Genomic DNA, 23,292 nt, shown 5'->3' with positions numbered 1-23,292 from the left:
TTTAAGACTGATCACAGATTTTTCTGAACCAAACATAAATACCAGTTTTCAAATCCACATTTACTGGTGAACAAAATTACCATATTTTTACACTTTCATTTTCAGTACAAAAGAAATCAAAAGATCAAGAATATAAATGTGTTTACAGATGATTACCTCTTTTATTAATATGACACACGGACGCATGTTTAGAATTGTCAAAATGTTTTTATGATATTCTGAAATCCAATGATCTCCAATCAGCCTGTAGGAGATGGTGCAAATTATTTCTACAAATACTTGATGGTTGACAAGATTATTGATACCTGAGCTGCAAAATGAGCTTCAATAGGAGGCAAGTCAGTGTGTAAACACAGACAACTCTCAGTTCAGATTTGGTTTATTGACAGCTGACCATCTTCTAAGCCAGCCAACCTTACCTCTCTCATATTGGGACATAATGCAGTTTACATTGAAAACAGTGGCAGATTTACCATTTAAATCCTCAGTGTCTCAACTCTAGCTGGTGAGTTTTGTGAAATAACAACTCTTGTTGGCAGATTTGATCATCTGTAGCCTTGATTTTAGATTAGCTGAACATAAACTTTGATTTTTTTTTTTTTTGGCACTTTGACTTTATTTGACAATTCATACAGACACAGACAGAAGAGGAGGGTAGAGAGAGGGGAAATGCAACACAGGTCTACAGCTGGAAATCAAACTGTGGATGTAGCCGTCATGTGGTATAGTCCACCTGAAAGCAATGTAAAGCTGTGGGCTAATGGGCATGTAGCTACTTCCATGTTTCAGATGATACGTCATGTTTGTAGTCGACCAATGAAGATGAGTTTACATATCACCTTGGGTTCGTCCTTCACCTTCTCAAAATGATCCCACACTTTGGATTTCCTGCCTTCCTGGCTTTATGAACCTGATACATAAAAAACCTGGACCAGGTCCTGATCCCGATCCCACTGATGAGCTCATTCCCAACATCCTGTATCAGATCTAACCAGTCCACACTGAGGCAGCTGGGATCTGGTCTGGGTGTTTGTCATACGCAGTCCATCAGCTGGGGAACTGAAGGTCCAGCAATGTGAAGTCTTGACTGATGGGGACGCTGTTTTCGTCACACAGGAAGTTGCTCTGGACAGTGATGATGAAGGTTTTTCTTGGGAGGGAGAGGAGGGTCTGGATCCTCTCTGCTGCCACCTGGATGTGCTTCACCTCTGAGCCCGGAGCTGAGGGACACAAATTAGAAAGACCCTATGAACTCGGGACTCGTTCAGAATCATCCCAACCCCTTAGGGGTTCACGGTCGGCGCCGCAATATGTTTGTAAATCTAAACATCATGTGAAGCCAACAAAGTTTCACTGAGTTGAATCATGACTGACAGGAAGTCAGTTTCTGTCCCACCTGAGCTCTTGTGGAGTTTATCAGGCGGAGCTTCGAGGATCTTCTGCAGTGGAACAGGAGGAACCTGAACACACACCTGCCTGTTGGCCTGCCCACTCACTCTCAGCACACCTGGCCTGAAACGAAGACACAAAATAATTAAATTAATTAACACAACACACAAGATGAAAATAAGAAACATTAAAAAAAGATCAGTTACTGTACTACAGTACAACTGATTAAAAAATTAAATGTAAAAATAAAAGCTTTCAATAATATGGTCTAAAAAGTCTCAGCGATGTACCTGTAGTAGCGGCGTACGGCGGTGTGGGGCAGGCAGGGGTAACAGGGGCTGTAGATGCCGTTGGCGTCTGTATCGAGCTCAGCAGAGCAGCGACCGCAGCCAGTGTAGGTGATGTCACCGTTCAGTGCTGCCAGGATATCATCCAGCGGTGTGGCGCCGTCCAGGACTGGCTGAGGTGCATTTTGGGAAGGTGGAGAATCCTTAAAGTGGAAGGCGGTGATCTTTACTCTTAGCTCCACGTCACCTGGTGAAGAAGACAGCAAAACCTTTCTCTCAGACGCTGTTTGAATTTACTGTCATGTTAACATTTTTACCACAAGCCTAAAATTTACCCGTGGTGTACCTCAGGGTCCAAGTTTAGGTCCTCTACTGTTTAACACATGTAAGCAGCTCTGATATACTCAATGCCTCAGAATTTAATTTTAGGGCCTAGACATTTCATCACACTGTGAAATTTTGTTTTGAGTGTGGTGTTCCTCAAGGCACAGTTTTAGGGCCTATATAGTTTATAATAAGCTTGCGGCGTGGTTCTAGGAATGGCAGTGTCAGTCTGCCGGTCAGTCCACTTTGGTGCCCAAAGAATTAATCTTATAACTTGATCGATCCTGTTCACCCCCACCACGTTGACATTTGTGGGTTTGTGGACACCACCACTTTGAAATAACTGGACTACTGGAGTTCATTACAGCTCTGGAAAAGTGCCCCAGACAATTTTTCTGACCTTTGCAATGTTTATTTCAAGTTTGCCTGCACTCACCGCTGTATTTCTGAGACAGCAGGGTGTCGAGGTCCAGCTCCAGACTGCTCCTTCCTACTCGAACGGTTTGTGGTTGGAGAAAGTCCTGCACCCGCCGCGTGGTGGGGTCCAGAGGCCTGACAGAGCTCCAGGGAGTGGAGTGCAGCTCAGGGAGGTCAGAGTTCAAACTCTCCCTCACCAGGAGGATGTGGAAGTCCCAGACAGTCGCTGAAGGAGACGGACAATTTATTAGTTTGTTTTTTTTTTTTTGTCTGATTTGGGTGAGCCGTAAAGGTAAGTGTCCTCACACAAATATATGTGTAGACCCTTTTAGGGCCAGTGTCATAATGACATCATGTTATCAGCTGGAGGTGCAGCTGCCCCTCCCCCACAGGGCTGTAGTAACAAAAACAAAGACAACTATAGTTAAATGTGATAAGACCAAAGGACTGGACGGAGGCCATCATCAAAAATGCTCACATGTGCAGCGCACACTTCATATCAGGTTAGGGAAAAAGTATTTCCTGTTGTAGGGATGAATAAGGTTATGTGTATTAAGGGTTATCATGTCCACCTCATCAGAAACTGGGGAGGGATTAAGAGGAAGATTGGATTTCTCTGCAACGCTAACTTTTTAGCACATTAGATTAGCACTCCCACACTCAGACTGAGTATTTCTGAACACACTACTCACATCATCTTCCTCCGCTGTCTAAACAAACCAACAGAACTTGCTAGCTAGCGCTAGCTAATGTCTGTGGAGAATTGTTTTGCCTCCAGCTAAGCCCCGCCCACCAAAAAACATCATACTGTTTACTAATAGTGAAAGGGTCTATGGTAAACTTGTTTTTGTTTGTGTACCTTTGTCTCTGTTGAAGCGAGGCAGCCACTTCACAGCTGCTCCCCACAGCAGTAGTGCCCCCTGCTGACCATCCGGCTGCTCCACAGTCAGAACGGCCTGCAGCTGAACAGCCGACCTGCAGCGAGACTCAGCCTCACTCCGCCACGCTAACAAACATCCATTAAATTAATCTCATCTTCAAATGTAAAACAACCAAATCAACAAATAAATTTTACAGGACAAACGGTGTGCCACAGGGATCAATCCTGGGACCACTGTTGTTTGAATTTCATATAAATAATATTGATCCCAATTTTCTGTTTACAAATATCTGTTTCTTTGCTGATGATAATGTTATTGATCGCACTCTTTCCCCACAAATTCAGGCTCCCTCTCAGTTTTTACCCCCGCCCAAAAATAGTGATTTAAGCTTGTCTTGACGGCTGATGGAACCACGACAAATTCTAAGTTTCTTCTGAAAAATATTTAGGATTTTTTCCTGCTGACATAATTTTATTTCTGCCCCATATCTAACATCTTGTGGTTTGTATTCTCCTGAAATTTACTGTATATATACAGTAAAGAGGTGTGCTTTTGTCTCAAAGTTGAAACACTGTCAGCAGCATTTTAATCAGACATCCAAGCCAGGGACAACAAACCAGACACAACAGATAAACAACAACATTTTCTTACCCATAATGCTGCTGTGTTATCTTCAAACTAAAGGGGTTTACTGCTGTTAACTAGCTGAGTTCAGCATCTCCTTGTTTGTCCTGATGACTCAGGTGAGTCTGATGTCCACTGATGCTCTGTACCTGTGACCAAACTCACCTGTGCTGATGTGTGTATGAGTGACGCGCAGCAGGGCATGGACCAGAGTGTTGACCCTTAGTGACCTCAGGGTGGCGTAAGGGAGGCGGTTCAGGTCCTGAGGGGGGCGGAGGTTTGAAGACAACAGCAGGGGGCGCCGCTCCCGAAGAAAGCCACATAGAGAGCTGAGAGTGCGAGCGTTAACATGCTGAGGAGCTGCAGAGAGAGACAGAGAGCTGGTTGAAGCAGAGGTCAGGAGAAAGGCCACTGATTGGTCACAGGTGGGTTTCAGTCATACCTGGTGGTGAGGCGGAGGCAGTGATCTGTCCCAGGTTGAGCAGTTTGCTGCTGAAGGTCGACTGCAGCACCGTCTCCCCTCTCCACCTGTCTTCATTCACCTGCAGTCCTGATCAGAGACGACAGGGAAACAATAATTTGCATCATGAAACGGGTGGATCTGGAAGCTTGGTGACATGGTGACTATCCGTAGGTCGCTCAGTGAACGAGCAGCAGTTTTCTCTCCTAACCTAGATTTGGAACATCAGTGCGTTCTCATTAAATGTGTTTAAGGTTCAGCAACACTATAATTGTCGACTGGTGGGTTGGAGCTGGTGAATTTCTTGTGAAATGATGAAATCTGACGTAGAAAGGAAGGTTTGTAAAACAGTTTGAAGGTTTATCAGACACAAAATCACCTCACAGGTTTATAAGACTTAAAACACACTTAAATCACAATACAGACATTCACAGACTGACGGGAAGTCATTCACAGTGCTGCATTTGGTTGTTGCATGAAAAGTGACAGAATTAGTTTCCTATGTTTAAACTTCACAGCTGACCAGTCACAGCGTTAAGTGGGCGTGGCCGTTGGGTTGTGCATCGTTACATAATTGTCAGAAATCGTCGCCATCATCAGTCCCAAAACGACTTGAGTGTATTTCTGTACCTGTGATGAGCAGAATGTCTCCAGGACTGACGGTCAATGCCCAGAACGCCGCCCGCCGCCACAGCACCACCTTCATCTCAACGCCTGATTGGTCCATCACCACGATGGATGCCAGAGGAACGGAGGTCCCTGCCACCGGCCCGGACCTAACCTTAAATCCAACAAATCAAAGTGTTAACTTTAACATTAAATAATTTATTACAGGATTTCTGAGCACTTCCTGCGCACATTTTCTTTGCCGATTTACCGCTTTTGTCCAGACTGAATATCTCAACATCTACGAGACAGATTGGCGCAAATGATTTGTACAGACATTCATATTCCACAGAGGACGAATCCTACTGACTTTTGTGATCCCCCAACTTTTCCTTTAGTGCCACCAGCAGGGTGACGTTTGTGGTTGAGTGAAACATCCCAACAACTGACGGATGGATTGTGATGAAATGTGATTCATCGTTCATGCTCCCCTTAGGATGAACTGTAAGAACTTTAATGATCCTCTGACTTTTCATCTCGCGTCATCATCAGGTTGACATTTTAATGTGTCCAATACCTGCAAAACTGATGACATCACATCAGCCTTAGCTGGACTCTGTGTTTACTGATAATATGCTAAAGCTAGCATGCTAATATACAACAATAAGATGTCAACATTATACCTGCGTAACATCAGCATGTTAGCATCATCATTGTGTTTATATTCTCATAATAAGACATGATAATCTTTCTTAAAACGATATTGTTAAAAAAAAGTTTGACGTATGAAATCGTCTTCTTCACATAATTCTGGTTTTATTAGATCACGATAGACGATACGTCTTAACGTCTCCACTCACCTTGACCTCCTTCAGGTGGCAGGGATGGACGACCGCCACCAGAACTGAGTACCGAACACCTCGTTTGTCACAGCGGATCAGAAGTGTGGTGGGACCTTGGAGCCCGGCGGCGGCGGTGGTGGTGGTGGCGCCAGTAGTGGCTGTGCTGTCGGTCAACACCGCAGATGCTTCAAGGTTTTCTGAGATTCGAGCTTTCTTGAGATCGGGAGATTTAGACGGGGAGTCTTGAGTGGTCTGCTGCTCAGCCTCCTGGGAGCAGAGCACTCCATCTGTGGTGGCCTCGATAACGACACCTCCTTCCTGCACCCTCGGGGTCGGGCAGGGTTGGCTGAAGAGTTCGGCGGAGGCTTCGGGTGATGGGGTTACTGGGCTGAAGAGCTCTGGGGTGCTGGAGGAGACAGATGGAGGATTTTTGGCATGTTTGGGTGGGGTTCGGGGAGGCGGGGATTTCTCAGGGCTGGTTGCTGAGTGGATGCCACACCTGCCTCTCAGGATTAATGCCTGACTCAGAGTCCAGGTGGCGAGGTAGTGAGTCTGGGCGGACAGAGGAGGGTCGGCTGGTGACGACTGATGTGGAGGTTCAGGTTCTGGTTTCTGTGGTTCTGACTGAGCTGCAGGGAAACAGCTGTCCAAATACTCGTGGACTGAAGACGAACACTGAACTTCCTGTTCGGGATTCGTCTCTTCATCTCCAATCTCTGCAGGTCTGTGATCATCAGAGCGGAGATCTTCTTGATCAGCTTCTACGTCCTCATGGCCGACTCTTTCCTCCACCAGACGATTTCCAGCCTCGTCTGAAAGATAAGAAAATAATTTGTATTTTTCACCTTCATTTTGGAACCTTACCTTCTCGCTAAGAGTCAGGGTCGATTCACATGCTGCGTTTTTTGCACCCACAGAACTAATGTTGTAAATGTCAACGTGCGGAAGGTGTGTTCAAAAGCAAAAGAGACACTTTAGCTGCACGCAAGTGTTCCCAAGCACCTGTTTTTCAGGACATGTAGGCTGCACCCCGAGATCAAAGAACATTCAACTTACAGAACGCAGCAACGCCCACTGCAGGTCATGTGACGAGGAACAACCAATCACCAATCGCTTTGTCAGTTGCCTTTCACATTTATGTATTAAGTATCCTCCTGCGTCTGCTGTTGACATTCCAAGACGCCGCAACCAATGCCGGAACAGAAATAAACATCATGGTTTGGCTCTATGTTCATCCGGGAAGCAAAGAGAGGGCTCCTGGGTGAGAGACTGGGGTGTGTTGGACCCGTCCACTGTCCCTACTGTCCACCGTAGAGAGGAATTCCAACTCCTTACGTTTCGCCGTTATCGGTGGCATTTCAACCTGACGTCATCCAGCAGTGTATCATAACACTGCGAAAGGTTACGTTTGGCTGTGTTACAAACTGACATCACCCAGAGGCGTGTCATACCGCTGTGAAAGGTGGCTTTTGGCATTGGTGTCTGTCGCTGCGATCACTGACAAAGCCATGCTTTTCGACGCTTTTTCGAGGTCTGCTGATACACACTTAAAAAACAGCTGGAAGAAGATCAGCCCTGAACTCAGGATTTCTACGATACGCTGCTGGTTCTGACGAATTCTGCACAATTAAAAAAGAAGCAATGTACTTTAATGTCTTGACTGTTCTTGGGCGCTTTTATGTTTTATATTTATATTGAGTTACAACAAAAGACGACAGTCAACACTTAAAATACTTAAAATATGCTAAAAAAAAGAATCTAACGATCTGACAAACTGACTGTCTCTGTCCCTGAACGCCTCACCTGTAGCAGGCCTCAGACGTCCTTCCCGCCAGGTGAGCTCCAGGTGTCTCCAGTCGGCAGGTGGATGCTGGTCACTCTCCGCCCCAGCCTCAGACACCGAGGCTGGGGTGGAGGAGGGAGGAGGAGCCCCCAGGAAGACGTGGATCTTTGGCCGGTCACACATGTCGTCTGGACCGACGCTCTGTCACCGTGAAATAAACAAATAAACAATAACAACAATAAATGACGCTGTAAAGCTTCATTCAGACGTCATCATCATCAACTTGTTTCATAAATGACTCAGATGATGTCATACAGGAGATCAGTCCTGACTTCATCTTGTATTTAATTTTTAGAATCTGTTCTTTCATGTTTACTTTTAATTTGATTTGTTTTTGAATCCGTTTTTCCCCCATTTTGGATTTTAATTTCATCTATTATTTTATTCATTTTTATTTCATTTTGTTTATTTAGATTTTTTTCTTCATACAGTTGATGTTTTCTGTGGTTTTCGATTCGTCCTCTTCGTCTTTGTGGTTAAATAAACATTCATTTCTAGTTCTCTTCAAATCAGCGTGACCAATCATGACAGACTTTCTGTGGTTAATATAATACAAAGCTCAGCGTTAATTAATTCGCAGAAATGTGCAGCTCAGACACTGATCAGACTCCATAAGAAGAAATTAATTTCTGGGTTGTTTCCTTCATAGTTTCATGTTGTGAAGAAAACACTCAGATTCTTACACAACCATGACTCAGCAGAAAAACTCAGACAGATGTGTTTCACAGCTGGAAACAATCAGACAAGGCGGAGCCGCTGAGTCGCCGCCGCTCCACCAATCAGACGGCAGGGTGCTGAGGGAGGGTCGGCTCATATGGGGGGGGGGGCTGATCCAAACTAACCCTGACACTTGAACTGCTCCTGCTCCTGTCGTCCAATCAGAGGAAGGCTCTGTCCCATCTGTGAAAGAGTAATAACACTATATATAAAACCACTGCTGCTGCTGCTGCTGCTGAAGAGAACGACCTCACAAAATCTATTATATAATAATTAAATATTTTGATTGACTCACAATTTTTCAGATATTTGACTTTACACGTCCCTGATATTATTTATATATTCTACTGATATTATTTTGATATTTTCCTGGATTGTTTTAAGATATTTGACTGATATTTTCCACGTACTTCATGTTTGTATAAATTACTGATAATATTTCAAATATTTTAATAGTATTATTTGGGATATTTTTGCTGTTATTTTTTATAGCTTTTACTGATATATTTCAGATACCTTACTAGTATTATTTTGAATTTTTTCCCTGACATTTTTGTATGTTTTGCTGATTCTCTGAGTACTTTCAGTCATTTCTTTTTTTTATGTTTTACAGATTTTCTAAATACATAATTTTCCCATTGTTTGGATCCTTGTTGCATTTCAAATTATATTTAAGTGAAATATTTGAGTAAATATAGTTAGTTATTGCCGACCTGTGTTTGTTGGTCATTAAAGAAGCAGCAGGTCTAAAGTGAGACTCATGAAACAGTTAAAGGACACTGTGAACTGTTCAACCTGTGTGAGAGTCACCTGTGATCCCTCCTCTGTGTGTGTGTGTGTGTGTGTGTGTGTGTGTGCGCTCAGTTACAGTTTCCTCCTGCAGTTGCTGCTGTCAGTCAGCAGAACCATCTGAGACGTGACTGGATCAGAGTTCCCATCTGGATCACGTCCACTTTACTATCTGACGTCTGAGCACGTTTAATTCAACCTGCTGCAGATCCTCACTGATTTATCCTCTAACTTACTTTATCTTTTTAAACTGAACAATATAAACTGTGACGTCCTGCTCTGACGCCCCCGAGAGGCTGCACACTTCATTACAACATGAACACATGAATCATGTCTGTCAGCACCACAGTGGAGACATTAAAACACGGTTCATCTTATATTGTTCACACAATATTTCTTGAATGATTTATTTTTAATTTTTGGATACTAAATTCATATTTATGTGGATATTTACACATGTTTGGGATTTTTCCCGTCAACGTTTTCTTGATATTTCCCAGGTACTTTCTCTGATATCTTTTATATATAATTTACTAATATTGTGCCTTCATTATTTGTGATATTTTCCAGGTATGATATCCATTTGATATATTTTACTATTATTGTACTTATATATATATTTTAAATACTTCCCTAACTTTTAAAAAAAATATTTAATTCATATTTTCCAGGTAATCTCTCTGATATTTTTGGTATATTTTATGAATATTTTCCCTTTATTATTTGTGTTTTCTTGACTTTTTTTTTTTTAGTATTTTATTAATTCTCCCAGGTTCTGTCCCCGATGTGTTTTGGTGTGTTCTACTTATTTCGTTCTGGATATCTTCCTGACATTTTTTCCTGATATTTTTTAAATATATCTTACTAGTATTGTTCTTATATTATTAGTGATCTTATTCTGACTTAAATATATTTTACTCATATTTTCCGGGTATATTCCCTGATATCCATTTAATATATTTTACTATAATTCTGCTTTTTATCTTCTTCTTCTTTTTTAAATATTTTCCAAACTTGTTAGAAATAATTTACTCATATTTTCCAGGTAGTATGTTTGACTGATATTCTACTTTAGGTAATTCTGATATGGTTTGGAATATCTTTCTGACATTATCCAGATATTTGTTCAGATATTTGACTGATATCATTTTGGAGAAACAGACTTCATTCATATCTGAACACGATTTTACTCTCCTGACACATGCAGTGAGTTTATTAGTGTGAGACACTGAGAGACGGACAGACCAACTGTCTCAGGACTCTAAGTTTAGACAAGAAGATATTTAAAACCTCCTCGTCCCACACACACACACACACACACACACACACACACACACACACACGGTGCTTTGCTTCAAAATGTAACTTTATACTTAGATTAAATAAATTAAGTTTCCTTTCTAACATAAGTTTAGAAACTCTAAAACTAAACTGACTCTAATTTAGAGATAAAAATATATAAATACAGATTGTCAGGAGTCAGGAGAGGAGGTTTGAGGTGGGAACCTCCACAGGAAGTTAAATTCAACCTGGAAACAGTATTTGATTTCAAAATAAATGTCTTTCTTACTCTTTTTTTAAATATGCACATATAAATGTTCCAGATCAGTTTCAGTGTTATTAAGTTATTTCAAATGATTAAAGTCCACTTCAGAAATAAGTTTTATTAAGTGTTATTATCCTGTGTCATTCTTCAATTTTTATGCATTCAAATTTGTTTTATAATTTGTTTTATTCCATTTTGTTTTGTTTTGTTTTTTGGATTATTTTATTATTATTGTTTGAATATATGTTGGTTTATTTTTCCTCTGTTTGTTGAAAATATCTGGACTGGTTTGTCCACAATGACAAAGCCAAATAAACTCAAATCACTCAAATTATTGACATGATAATTATCATTTTTATAAAGTGATAAAACCTGTTGAAATGATGTGACTGTAGTTTGTATCAGTTTTTGTGCAAGCTACAAAAAGCCTGAGGCTCTTCAACCCCTGCTGTCATGTCTGTGTCACTTCTATTTCTCTGCAGTTTGACAGACTGAGGTCACAGGTCATTAGAGCGGAGTGGCCAAAATTTAAATATATTATCAAATTAGTAGAATCAGCTGAGTGATGACACACTATGAGTACATATTTCTTCTTGTCCTGTTGAAATCTCTGTATATGTATGTATCTGCTGAGGGATCATTGGTGTGGCAGTTCGATCCCCGGCTCCTCCAGTCCGCATGTCAGAGTATCCTTGGGCAAGATACTGAGCCCCAGAGTTCTCCTGATGGCTGCTCCATCAGTGTGTGAGTGTGTCACTGAGTAGCAGGTGACACCTTGTGTGGTAGTCTCTGCCACCTGTGTGTGAATGTGTGTGTGAATGGGTGAATGTGACATGGTGGAAAAGTGAGTGATCATAGAACCAGGAGAGCGTCATACAAGTGCAGTCCATTCTTAATATTTATCCCGCAGTATGTGCAGTTTATTCACGTTGAAATGATATATATATGTAATATACATCATTTTTATCTCTACATTTTATATTCTGCACTATTTTTGTGTCAGTTTCATTTTTGTGATTTTCTTTTTATACACATTTAATTTAATTCTAAGCACATGTAGAGGAAGACTAAGGTTGAATGTTTTACAGATGATAACAAACAAACTACTGAATGGACACTCCAAATGTTTGTGTTTGTATAACGATAAAGAGAAAATAAATAAATAAAATAAAACAAAGGAAATAATAATTAGAATTGTATTCCTAACTGAAGAAATGTTCAGTTTGTGTTGGGAAATATAAAATCTTAAATAAAATAAAAAACTTCATCAATATATGCTTTTATTTTGAATGTCACAACCGGAAGTTCCGTGTGTACCTATTCTAGCTAGCTCGACGCTAGCTTAAACAACCAAAATATAACGGAAAAAGTGTAAAATCAATTAAAAATGAACATGTCTGCCACGTGCTCTTCACTTTCTTTATCTCTGCGTCCTTTTCGCTTCATTTCCGGTGACGTGCCGTCACCTATGTTCGGTACAAACACGTTTAAAACGGGGTTTAAAGCGCTAAAGTTTAGCTCAGAGACGCGACTGTTCCGGGACGTTACTGCCGGTTAAAAAGGTCTCGTGTCGTTTAGTTGAAAAACAGCCGCACGTGCACACACACCCGCACGTGCACACGCTGTCACGCAGCAGGAAGGGGCGGCGGGAAGGAGGAGCCGCGGCTGCGGGACAACTTTTCGTATTCCCCGCTCCACTTCCTCGCCTTCCCCCGCACAGTCTCCAGCTCTGACTGAACTCAGCCGTCGGTAAACCCGCTGAAAACACCAAAATGTACCGGTACCTCGGAGAGCTTCTCACCCGGGGAGCTGGTAGCGTCCTGGCCTCGGGTGGCTCCGCCGCCGCCGCCGCCGCTGCTGACTCGGCGCTCCCGGCGACTGCGTCTCTGCTGCGGTACCGCGGCTACAGCCAGGCCGTGGACGGGCACGACGACCCGAACTTCTTCACCATGGTGGAGGGCTTCTTCGACCGGGGCGCCGCGATCGTGGAGGACCAGCTGGTGGAGAGCCTGAAGACCCGGGAGAGTCCCGAGATGAAGAGGAAGCGGGTCCGCGGGATCCTGAGGATCATCAAGCCGTGTAACCACGTCCTGAGCGTCAGCTTCCCCATCAAGAGAGACAACGGAGAGTGGGAGGTGATAGACGGCTACCGGGCTCAGCACAGCCAGCACCGGACACCCTGCAAGGGAGGTGAGACCCGCACCGGGGCACGCGCTCTTAGATAGGATGTCACAACCATATTATGGGATGTTTTAAAGACTGTCAGGGAAGTTAAACCAGCTCCGAGAAGTTACAGGAAGATCACAGCAGTACTGCGGTACTTATTTATTTACATTAGAATATCAGAAAATCATATCCAGATTTCCTCATATGTTATCATTAAATATATCTGACAGATACCAGTAAAATGTACAAAAAAAAACATAGAAAATGTAAGGAAATGTTTATAAAATATTAATAGAAAATCTTTGGAAACCATTTGTAAAATATCAGTAAAATATATGAAAAATTTCAGTAAAATGTACAAAAAAAATCAGAGAAAATGTCAGGAAAACATTTAGAATATATATGAAAAACATAGATAAAATATATTTAAAAAATCAGGGAAAAATCTGAGCAAAACATTTATGAAATATCTGTAAAACATCTGTAAAGTTTACAAAAGAAAATGAGGGAAAATCTCTGGAAACCATAAAATAAAATAAGAAAAAGAAAAATATCTGTTACATGTACAGAAACTCAGGAAAATATTCATAAAATACCAGTAAAATATTTGATAAATATCAATAAATCATGCAGAAAAAACAGGGACAATCTCAGGAAAACATTTGTAACATTTTAGTAGGATATAAGCAAAAATGTTAAAAAAAAAAAAAACAGAGAAAATGTCAGCAAAATATTTTTAAACAATCAGGGAATCTCAGCAAAACATTCATAAAAGTATACAAAAATGAGGGAAAATCTGTGGAAAACATTCCTAAAATTCCAGTAAAATATATCATATATAATATATGAAAAAAAATAGTAAATGCACAAAATAAAATCTGAGAAAATGTCAGGAAAACATTTATAAAATATCTGAAAAATATCAGTAAAGTGTACAGGAAACAGTGGGAAAATCTTTTGAAAACATTCATAAAATATCAGTAAAATATATGAAAAATTTGTGGATAATATCCCCAAATTATTTCTAAAATATACATGACGTATCTTGTACACCAAGGAAAATAATAAAAAGATGAATAATTCATAATAATATAAGACACTGAGTCATAACTTGATATTTACCACATGTCAGTGGTGGAAAATATGTTTACTCAAGTACTTCAGTAGAGTTTTCAGTTACAGGTACTTTACATGAGTATTTTAATTTCATATAACTTTATACTTCTGCTGCAGCACATGTTCAGTGATTTCCACTCTGAACTCCTCAGGTGATTTTATTGAAGTAACTGAGGCTCAAAGAGGAAACAGAAGATAATATTTTACATAAAAGCTCATATTGGAGAAACAACACTAAAATGAGTGTTCTTCCCTCGCTCATTAACCATCTCTCGACCCTTCAGATTAACCTGGTGACCATTTGGAGGGGCCCCCACCAAAGGTTGGAAACCAGTAACTCTCTAAAATGAACATGAAATAGCCTGAATCAGTCACAGGGGACGTTTTACTGCAGAACCAGGACTTTAACTTTGATACTCAGAGTACATTTTGCCGCTCATACATCTGTGTGCAGAGTTTTAACTGCAGTCAGGACTTTAAAATAAAGATAAAGTCATTTTTAAATGAACGTATTAAAGATGTGAAGACACAGACAAGCTGCAAAGAGATCTAACATGATTGGTTGTTACTGTCTCGTGTGGTTTGTGTGTGTGTGTGTGTGTGTGTGTGTGCCCGGGTGATTGTGTATTGTGTGCAGAATTGACTCATGCTGATGGATCTATACATGTTGAACGGAGCGTCGGCAGGTTTAATGTGTTTGAAGGTGGTGAGGTTTCCTCCCCAGGCAGGAATGCTGACAGTCCGGTCAGCTGCTTGTTGCTGCAGACTGTGTGTGTGTGTGTGTGTGTGTGTGTGTGTGTTCATCCTGACCTGTAGGTGTGTTTGTCCTGCTGGTGCAGTGTGTTCACCTCTCCTCTCTCTGCTTCCTGTTTCTCAGTCTGACCTCGGGTTTGTTGGGTTTGTTCACCCTGACATTCAGACTCAGGTGGTGAAAACATGCAGACAGACACACACACGGCGGAGTTTGGTCGTGGTCATGGAAGGATGTCGTTTAAACTCTGGTGCAGATACCTGACTGACCTGTTTTCTCTTGTTTTACTGCTGCTGTATTGATACTTGTTATAGTAGCTGTATTGGTGGACGTATTGGTGGACGGCATGGTGGTGCAGTGGTTAGCATTGTTACCTCACAGTAGGAGGGTTCCTGGTTTGAACCCTGGGGTGGAGGAGCCCTTCAGTGTGAAGTTTGCATGTTCTCCCTGTGTCAGCGTGGGTTTCCTCCAGGTGCTCCGACATGTTCTCCCTGTGTCAGCGTGGGTTTCCTCCAGGTGCTCTGACATGTTCTCCCCGTGTCAGCGTGGGTTTCCTCCAGGTGCTCTGACATGTTCTCCCCGTGTCAGCGTGGGTTTCTTCACAGCTCCAAAATTCAGTTATCAGTCAGTGTGAAGTACGAGCAGAGTTAATCCCATTAGAGTGAGACCTCTCTGCAGGAGAACATCTGGTTTTAGAAAGAAATCTGGATCCAGTTTAAACTGTGACTGCTGCTGGTTTTACTGGTCTGTGATCTGAGGGAGAACCAGCAAGATAGCAGCTAGGACTGGAGCTACACAGACGCTGTTACAGTGGCTGCAGTATTAGTAGTTGGTACAGTCCAGTACTTGATGTCGTGACAGTATTGATGGCAGAAGTTGTACTTAATGCAGTAACAGTTGTCGTTAAAGAAGCAGTGCTGGCTGCAGTATTATTAATGCCCCGTCTCCACCAAACCCTTTCAGTCCAGTCCCTTTGGAACCAGCAGTAAGCCTTCAGACATGGTACCTAGACCCTCGGTGTGTTCAGACAGTCCTCTTAAATGTGGGCGGGGTTGTTGTCACTCACTGCTCCGTCCAGCACTCGCTGTATTTCCTCATCAGCGGTGACACAGATGGAAGTCTGCACCTGGTTTATCGTCCACAGAACGAGGCTGCACGCCCACATTTTCACAACAAAATAGAACAGGCTGCAGTGAGAGTCTCTCTCCATGGGATATTTCAAAATAGCAGCTTTGTGCATTTAGTCCTTCTCAGGCAAGCTCAGGGGTTTAGTGTTGCTGTAGCCCACAGGAAGTGAGGATTAGAATATATGACCTTCATATAATCCACTCCAAATGAATCTATATTTTTAAAGTCATTACTAAAAGTGTGTGTCATCCAAGAGAGACAGTAAAAACTATGAATATTTTTTAAATTTGTCAAAAAAAAAGTAAATAAAAACAAAAGTCGTCGCAGTAGCAGTAATTTTTTGTGTTCCATCATCCTGTTTTCATACATACAATATGTAGCTAGTTGGTGTGTGTGTGTCTGTGTGTGTGTGTGTGTGTGTGTGTGTGTGTGTGTGTGTAATAACTAACTGTATTTGTTTAGTTGTCAGTGTGTTCAGGTGTGTGTCCAGCAGGTCACTGATCCTCTTCCACTCTGCTGCTGCTGATGATGATGATGATGATGATGATGAAGTGTATGTGGTATTTTAGTGTAGTGTAGCAGCACTCTCACTTCTCTGTCCACATTTAAACTCTGGTCTGATTCTCTTTTTCTTCACATCCTTCTGTCAGTAGCGTCTGACTTCCTGTCTGTGGCTCTGAGCTTCGAGCTCATTGGTTCCTACTGAAGACATAAATCTCTAAAAACAAACAAACAAACAAACAAACAGGAGGAAACAGTGTCTTTGCTGGGGACTATTTCCAGCGGCAGATGAATCCACATTAGGTGCTCTGTGCGTGCGGGTCGAGTGCAGCGCAGGGCAGATGATAAACCTGTTTTTCAGCCTCCGCCAACGTCTTCGTCATCGTCATCAGCTGACATGTCAGTGATCCGGTTTAATTCTGGACACAGAGGTTACCTGAGGTGTGTGTTCTCAGGTGTGTTACAGAGAGGCGGGGTCAACCTGCTCATTTGTTTTTGTTTATTTGTAGTGCGACTGATTCAGACGAGGTTGAAGCAGCAGTGTCTGTGGGTGTGAATGAAATAATTCACCAGGCTGCAGAGTGTCAGTGTGACGCTGACTTGTGTCTTTTATTTGATGAGTCATTTGATGAAGAGTTTGGAGACGCTGAGGCGACGGAGGATTCAGTTCAGTGTCTCTGTGGTTGTGACAACATGATAACTCTTACTAACTCCTGCAGGTTGTTATAATCTGACACGTTTTATTATCAACAGCCTGAACACAGTATGTTATTAATATTCTTATTGCAGTGGATACAAGATTAACACTTTTTAAAAAATCAAACTCAATAACACGTGCATTATGCTGGGTTCACACTACATCATATCGGCCCGTTTACAGCCCGACGCAGTGTCGTACAGTGTCGGCTCTGACCATTGGTGACAACAAGTGTTGTACATGATCATCCATCGTTTCATCTGGTGTAGTGTGTCATAGTAGACGACAACTGATGCCACGTCTGAGACGCCTCATGACGTCCCAACAGAAAGTCTAGCATGTTTGATTTTCTTCTCCCGTCACAGCCGTCACTTTGACCAATAGGAACACAGAGCGATCTGCGCAGCCTTTTAGATATTTCCTGTAGGGACGTTAGCACACAGTAAAGAAGAAACAGCAGAGGCACTTTATCAACCCGCTGAGTACTGCCATTAGCATCAAGCTAGCAAAGAATGTTCTTTCTTCATAATGGAGGATATAAAGGAATCAAACTCACAGGTAGTGTCTGGGCCTTTACTCAGCACAGCTGCAGAGGCTACCAGCTGCATCTCAAACACACCACCTTACAGACAGGACGTCATTTATTATTCTATTGTTAGTCTGCTTCTATTTGCCACGATAAATGTTCGTGTTCACGTTCATGCATGACGCGAAGTGTGTTGTGCTACATTTAATATCCAACATGGTTGTTGAAGATTGTGATTAAAGGTTTCATAGGGCTCTTGATGCACACAATATTTGTGAGGAAAGGAAAATACTAAACAATAAATTGTTATTCTGAGTGTTTTCCCCTTTTTAGACGAGTTGACTCGACTCGTAAAATTTTCCTTAAGTCGCCAGGAACATCCCTAATTGTGACGTCTCACCAGCAGATGGAGACCTGAAACACTGTTCAGTGTCTGTAATATTCATTCATTGTGCTGGATAAGAAAAAGCATGTTGGCTGATACAGATGATGTGCCGATATTATCGTGCCTCCCTGGTCCGAGCCACTTTGTTTGTGTCCTGTGTACAGAGCTGGGGTCGTGTTTGAACGCCAGGTGTTTTCCCGTGCAGACAGAAGAGACGCTGAGCGGACTGTCAGCAGAATATAGTCGCTGGATTTGACAAAAAAACGTATTGGATTGAAATTATAGACTCAAAGGGAAATTTAAAAACCTAAAATAAAACACTGTCAAGTTTTTACAAATTTTATGCTACGTTACATTTCTGCTGTACGACGTCATACAGGAACATGTTGTAATTTTTACTGCACTTATGTGATAACTTTAGTTCATTACAAACTGTCAGAGAGAATTTATTGGGTTAAATTCATTCAGTCATTAATTGAGCTCCACCTTTAACGGCCGCAACTGATCAAGACATTCATGCAGGTTATTATTCATAATGAGCACTTTTATTTTGAAGTATGTTTTGATGTTAATACTTTTGTACTTTAAAACACGGGGTGGTCACTTGTCGCAGAGTGTTTCTGCACTGTGAAGTAGAAGCTGTAAAGACTTGTTATGGCCTCTGTGAAATGTTTTTTGTTGGATCAGCCGACGCTCACAGGTTTCTCCGAACATTAAAATGAAAATGATGAGCGCGTCTCAGTTGCTCTGGCTGAATCTGATCAGCTGCCAAATGTCGTGAAATCCATCTGTGAGTATTGGACGTATGGGAGGAGGTGAAGGGTGTGTCTGTTTGTACGGAGGGTGAATTAAACTCTTTGTACTGTTTCTTTAAATGTTGTGGTGACCACACCCAGACTGACTCAGTCCTCTCACACCGAAGCTTTCTGCTTCCTGCCTCATCCTCTTTGTCTGCCGCCCGGCTTTCTTTGTGTCATCAATCCTCTCGTCTCCTCCTCCTCCTGCTCCTCCTGCTGCTCCCAGTAAAACAATCATCATTTTAATACGTTCCTGAGACAGAAAACTTTCCACTGGTCTGTGTGAGCTGCAGCCATTTTGTGCAGTCTCCCTGCAGCAGGCAGTGTTTACAGTGATGTGTGTGAACAGGTCTGCATGTGTTGGCTGCTCTCCACACTCATCTGCAGCCTCACACTCAACTCCCTCAACTCTCTGTGTGTGCTCTGATTTTCCACCAGCAGCTCATCTCAGCAGCAGAGGGAACAAACTAGCGTCTGCCGGTCGGTCTGAAGAGAAACCCCCCAAACATGTCAGAAATGTGAATGAGCCCTGATTATCTGTTCACGCTGTGGGGCATTTAAACCTTCAGCTAATGATGATTTACTGTCCGTGAACCTCGCTGGGCCTCACGCAACATTCTCTTCTCCTCTGACATTTCTGTGGGAGGTTTGTTCAGACGAGTTGATTCATCAAACTCTCAGGCAGCAGATTTATTTAAACAAACATGCAGTGGGACAGAAATGTATTTCGAGGAGATGTAAAAGAACCACAAGAGAATAAAATAATAAGACACACTTATGGAGGAGTCAAAGTAAAGTGAAATAGAGGATAAAAGAGGCTGAAACAGAAGAACACACACAGCAGAATAAAACTTAGAGTGCTGTGTGAAACATGAAGAAACATATTCCCTTATTTAACTTAAACAAAACAAAAACGTGTTTTTAATGGAGCATAAAAATACATTAAAAGAAAATAAAAACAATAAGTAAAAACAAAATAAATAAGAAGTTGACATTTTTTAAAAACAAAACATTAAAAAGAAGGACCAAAATCAACTTAATAAAAGGTTCTAAATCAATAATTAATAATTAGGAAACAAGAACAAGGCTGTAAATAAACACATGAACAAGTGTTTCTGGGTTTGGGACCAAAAACAATTATTTCCTTTTTGTTTTCTGTGTTGAGAATAAATAGCGATTGGGACAAAAGATGCTACAGTTAGGGGGTCTGAGCTCGACAGGAGCTGAGCTGAGACCAGGTTCAGGTCTGGTGACAGGTCCTGAAGAGTCCTCACGTCGTTTTCACAAATGTTAAAATGTCTGTTGTTTGTGTGTTTCAGGTATCCGTTACAGTACGGACGTGTCTGTAGACGAGGTGAAAGCTCTGGCCTCGCTGATGACCTACAAGTGTGCCGTCGTTGGTGAGTGCGCGCGCACACACGCACACACACACACACACACACACCTTAAAACCAAGTCTTCCTACAAACAGTCCTTTGAAGAAGTGCTGACTGGTGAAATGTCCTCACTAGAGTTCTCAACCTGAACCAAACCGACCCATTAGCCGTCATTATGTCTCAGTTAAAGCTTCAACTGTTAATAGAGGCCCCACAACCTGACCTGCACCCATGATCAAACCCCCCCCGGCTCCAGTCCCTCACATGAGGCTGGTTCTCCGTCTCTTTGACTGGATGGTGAAAACATTCAATCACTGCCAGGTTAGGAAACATGTTAGCATGCTCCTTCCACCACCATCAAACCTCCAAAGCCTGAACTTGGCCCGTCCAAGGTTAACGATAAAATACAGAGCTTGAGCCCAACCAAGCAGCTGCTCCTCCTAAAGATGGCAACAGATGCACCCATCGATCGGCTGGTGTCAAGGATCAGCTGATTGTCAGCTTGGTTGGTCGTGACGGTTCACCAGCCGGTCAGTCTCAGTAACGAGTAACGCTAAAGTGACGGGAGAAGTTGTGGAGGACAAAAAGAAACTCAAACATGCTAGACTTTCTGTTAGAATGTCGTTAGGCGTCCCAAACGTGGCGCTGGTCGTCGTCTACTATGACACACCTCACGAGATAAAACGATGGATTAATCGTGTACGACAGTCTTTGTTGTTTACGATCCAAGCCAACATCCTATGACTCTGCATCAGGCTGATGTCGTGTCGTCTGAACCCGACGTTAGAAAAAAGAAAATCAGAATGGGCAGGTCGGACGCTGCAAACATCAGAAGAGGCCAAGAAGAGTGCAGCTGCTGCATCTCTAATAGTGATCCAATCCCTCATGTACACACACACGCACACACAGATGCATACAAGGAATTTTCTTTTTGGTGTATGAAACCAAACACAGTCAGAGAAAATAATACAAGACAGGTTTATTTGTACAGAACATTTCATACAGCAAGTAATTAAAAACAAAATAGGGACAAATACAATAAAAGAAAATAAAAACAAGAAGCAAAATCAACAAAATCAATATTTAAAAATCAGGGAAAATGTGAATCAGAAGCACTTTATTGATCCCCAGAAGAATAATGTAAGTTCTGAGCAGTTCTGTTTGTAGTTTACAGCAGAGCCATGAAACAAAACATAATAAAGGGTCCAGATGAACAATAAAAGAGTAAAGAATTAATTAATTACCAAATTATTTATAATTCAAAGCAGTCACCAGTAAAAGTAGCAAACGTGCAGACAAGAGGTGCACAGATAAACACATCATTTAAAACAGTGTTTGGAGGAGGTGTAGAAAGGAGCGTTTTTAGCTTTACTGAAAAGTGTTGAGATTCGGAGCTGTGTGACATCGTCTGGGACGTTATTCCAGGTGTGTTTGGGTCTGACTCAGAGTCCTAGACAATAAGAACAAGTGCAGTGTAAAATGTGTGTGTGTGTGTGTGTGTTGTATTTGTTCATGTGGTGACACAGCTGTTAGTTCTGGTGTTACATTGTTAATCTGATGTGTTCCAGATGTGCCGTTTGGTGGAGCCAAAGCTGGAGTGAAGATCAACCCGAGGAAGTACTCTGTAAGTTCAAACACGTGTCTCGTCACTCAGGTTGAACTCATCAGGAGGGCAGCGGTGTGTTCCTTTAACGCCCCCCCCCCAAACAGGAAACGCTGAGCCATCAGCTGGCAGAGACTCTCCCTCTCTAACATGATGAGTCGATGACTTTCTGTCTCCGCCTAAATGTTTGCTCGCCCTTCGCTCTTTTCCATTTTCTCTGCAGCAGCAACAACAACACGTCCGTCCTCACTCTGAGGCCTGCTGACCTCTGACCTCTGACATGAAGGTATTCCAGGAATCAGATCAGACCAGTGCAGCGCTGTTCAAAGCATGTGTGACTGTTTGGCCTGTGGCGGTGCACTTGACACCGTGCCTCTGACACGGCCTCAGATTTATCATGATGTTCAGAGAGGAACAGTCGTGAATTATTCTGCAACTTAAAACTTTACTTAAGTTAAAGTAGAAAAGTAAGAAGCCTCTTTATGCAGAGTGTGTTCCAGAATCTGTACTGATATACACTGTGTAACATGTTGAGAACAAAATGACCTAACAACAGTCAGTGGAAACCAGAATCATCGACCCACTGAGGGCTGGATTCAAAATCACACCGAAAATCAAAGTAAAAATTGATTGATCCAACTCATCATGTGACTCAGTGGTGTGTACGGCCCCCACCTGCCTGTATGACCTCCTGACAACATCTGGGCTCCTGATGAGTCAGTGGATGGTGTCCTGGAGGATCTCCTCCCAGTCCTGCAACAGGTTATCAGTGAGCTCCTGGACAGTCTGTGGTGGACGCACCGATACATAACGTCCCATAGGTGCTCAGCTGGATTTAGGTCAGGAGAACGAGAGGGCCAGTCAATGGCATTACTGCCTTCATCATCCAGGAACTGTCTACACTCTGGACACATGAGGCCGGGTCCTGCACCAGGAGGAACCCAGGGCCCTCTGCACCAGGAGGAACCCAGGGTCCTCTGCACCAGGAGGAACCCAGGGCCCTCTGCACCAGGAGGAACCCAGGGCCCTCTGCACCAGGAGGAACTCAGGGCCCTCTGCACCAGGAGGAACCCAGGGCCCTCTGCACCAGGAGGAACCCAGGGCCCTCTGCACCAGGAGGAACCCAGGGCCCTCTGCACCAGGAGGAACCCAGGGCCCTCTGCACCAGGAGGAACCCAGGGCCCTCTGCACCAGGAGCAACCCAGGGCCCTCTGCACCAGGAGGAACCCAGGGCCCTCTGCACCAGGAGGAACCCAGGACCCTCTGCACCAGGAGGAACCCAGGACCCTCTGCACCAGGAGGAACCCAGGGCCCTCTGCACCAGGAGGAACCCAGGGCCCACTGCACCAGGAGGAACCCAGGGCCCTCTGCACCAGGAGGAACCCAGGGCCCTCTGCACCAGGAGGAACCCAGGGCCCTCTGCACCAGGAGGAACCCAGGACCCTCTGCACCAGGAGGAACCCAGGACCCTCTGCACCAGGAGGAACCCAGGGCCCTCTGCACCAGGAGGAACCCAGGACC

The 23,292-nt window shown here is 42.9% G+C and overlaps 2 protein-coding genes across 3 annotated transcripts in view; one reads left to right on the top strand and one right to left on the bottom strand.

Annotated features, from left to right (window-relative positions):
• Window positions 1–141: 141 nt before the first annotated feature.
• On the bottom strand, window positions 142–12,671 carry shld2 (shieldin complex subunit 2). Of its 2 annotated transcripts, XM_049599615.1 has the most exons (12): window positions 12,527–12,652; window positions 8,516–8,573; window positions 7,634–7,814; window positions 5,849–6,642; window positions 5,013–5,163; window positions 4,365–4,472; window positions 4,088–4,282; window positions 3,277–3,423; window positions 2,437–2,643; window positions 1,680–1,923; window positions 1,397–1,512; window positions 142–1,220 (listed from the first exon to the last, which is right to left on the bottom strand). In XM_049599615.1, the coding sequence occupies exons 3-12, from the start codon at window positions 7,794–7,796 to the stop codon at window positions 1,048–1,050; spliced, it is 2,298 nt and encodes a 765-aa protein (XP_049455572.1). In that variant the 5' UTR covers window positions 7,797–7,814; window positions 8,516–8,573; window positions 12,527–12,652; the 3' UTR covers window positions 142–1,047. The 2 variants fall into 2 exon arrangements, with proteins under 2 accessions (XP_049455572.1, XP_049455573.1); XM_049599616.1 differs by lacking the exon at window positions 8,516–8,573 and having other exon boundaries at window positions 12,527–12,671.
• Window positions 12,238–23,292, top strand: part of LOC125903028 (glutamate dehydrogenase, mitochondrial-like) — a 23,439-nt gene continuing 12,384 nt past the window's right edge. The window contains exons 1-3 of the mRNA XM_049599618.1: window positions 12,238–12,915; window positions 20,112–20,192; window positions 21,737–21,792. Of these exons, the coding sequence (XP_049455575.1) occupies window positions 12,498–12,915; window positions 20,112–20,192; window positions 21,737–21,792 (555 nt within the window). The 5' untranslated portion in view covers window positions 12,238–12,497. The remainder of the gene's footprint in view (window positions 12,916–20,111; window positions 20,193–21,736; window positions 21,793–23,292) is intronic.

This window comes from Epinephelus fuscoguttatus, linkage group LG16 (genome assembly GCF_011397635.1).
Source record: "Epinephelus fuscoguttatus linkage group LG16, E.fuscoguttatus.final_Chr_v1".
Taxonomy (NCBI): domain Eukaryota; kingdom Metazoa; phylum Chordata; class Actinopteri; order Perciformes; family Serranidae; genus Epinephelus; species Epinephelus fuscoguttatus.
This window is presented reverse-complemented; position numbering and strand designations above follow the sequence as displayed.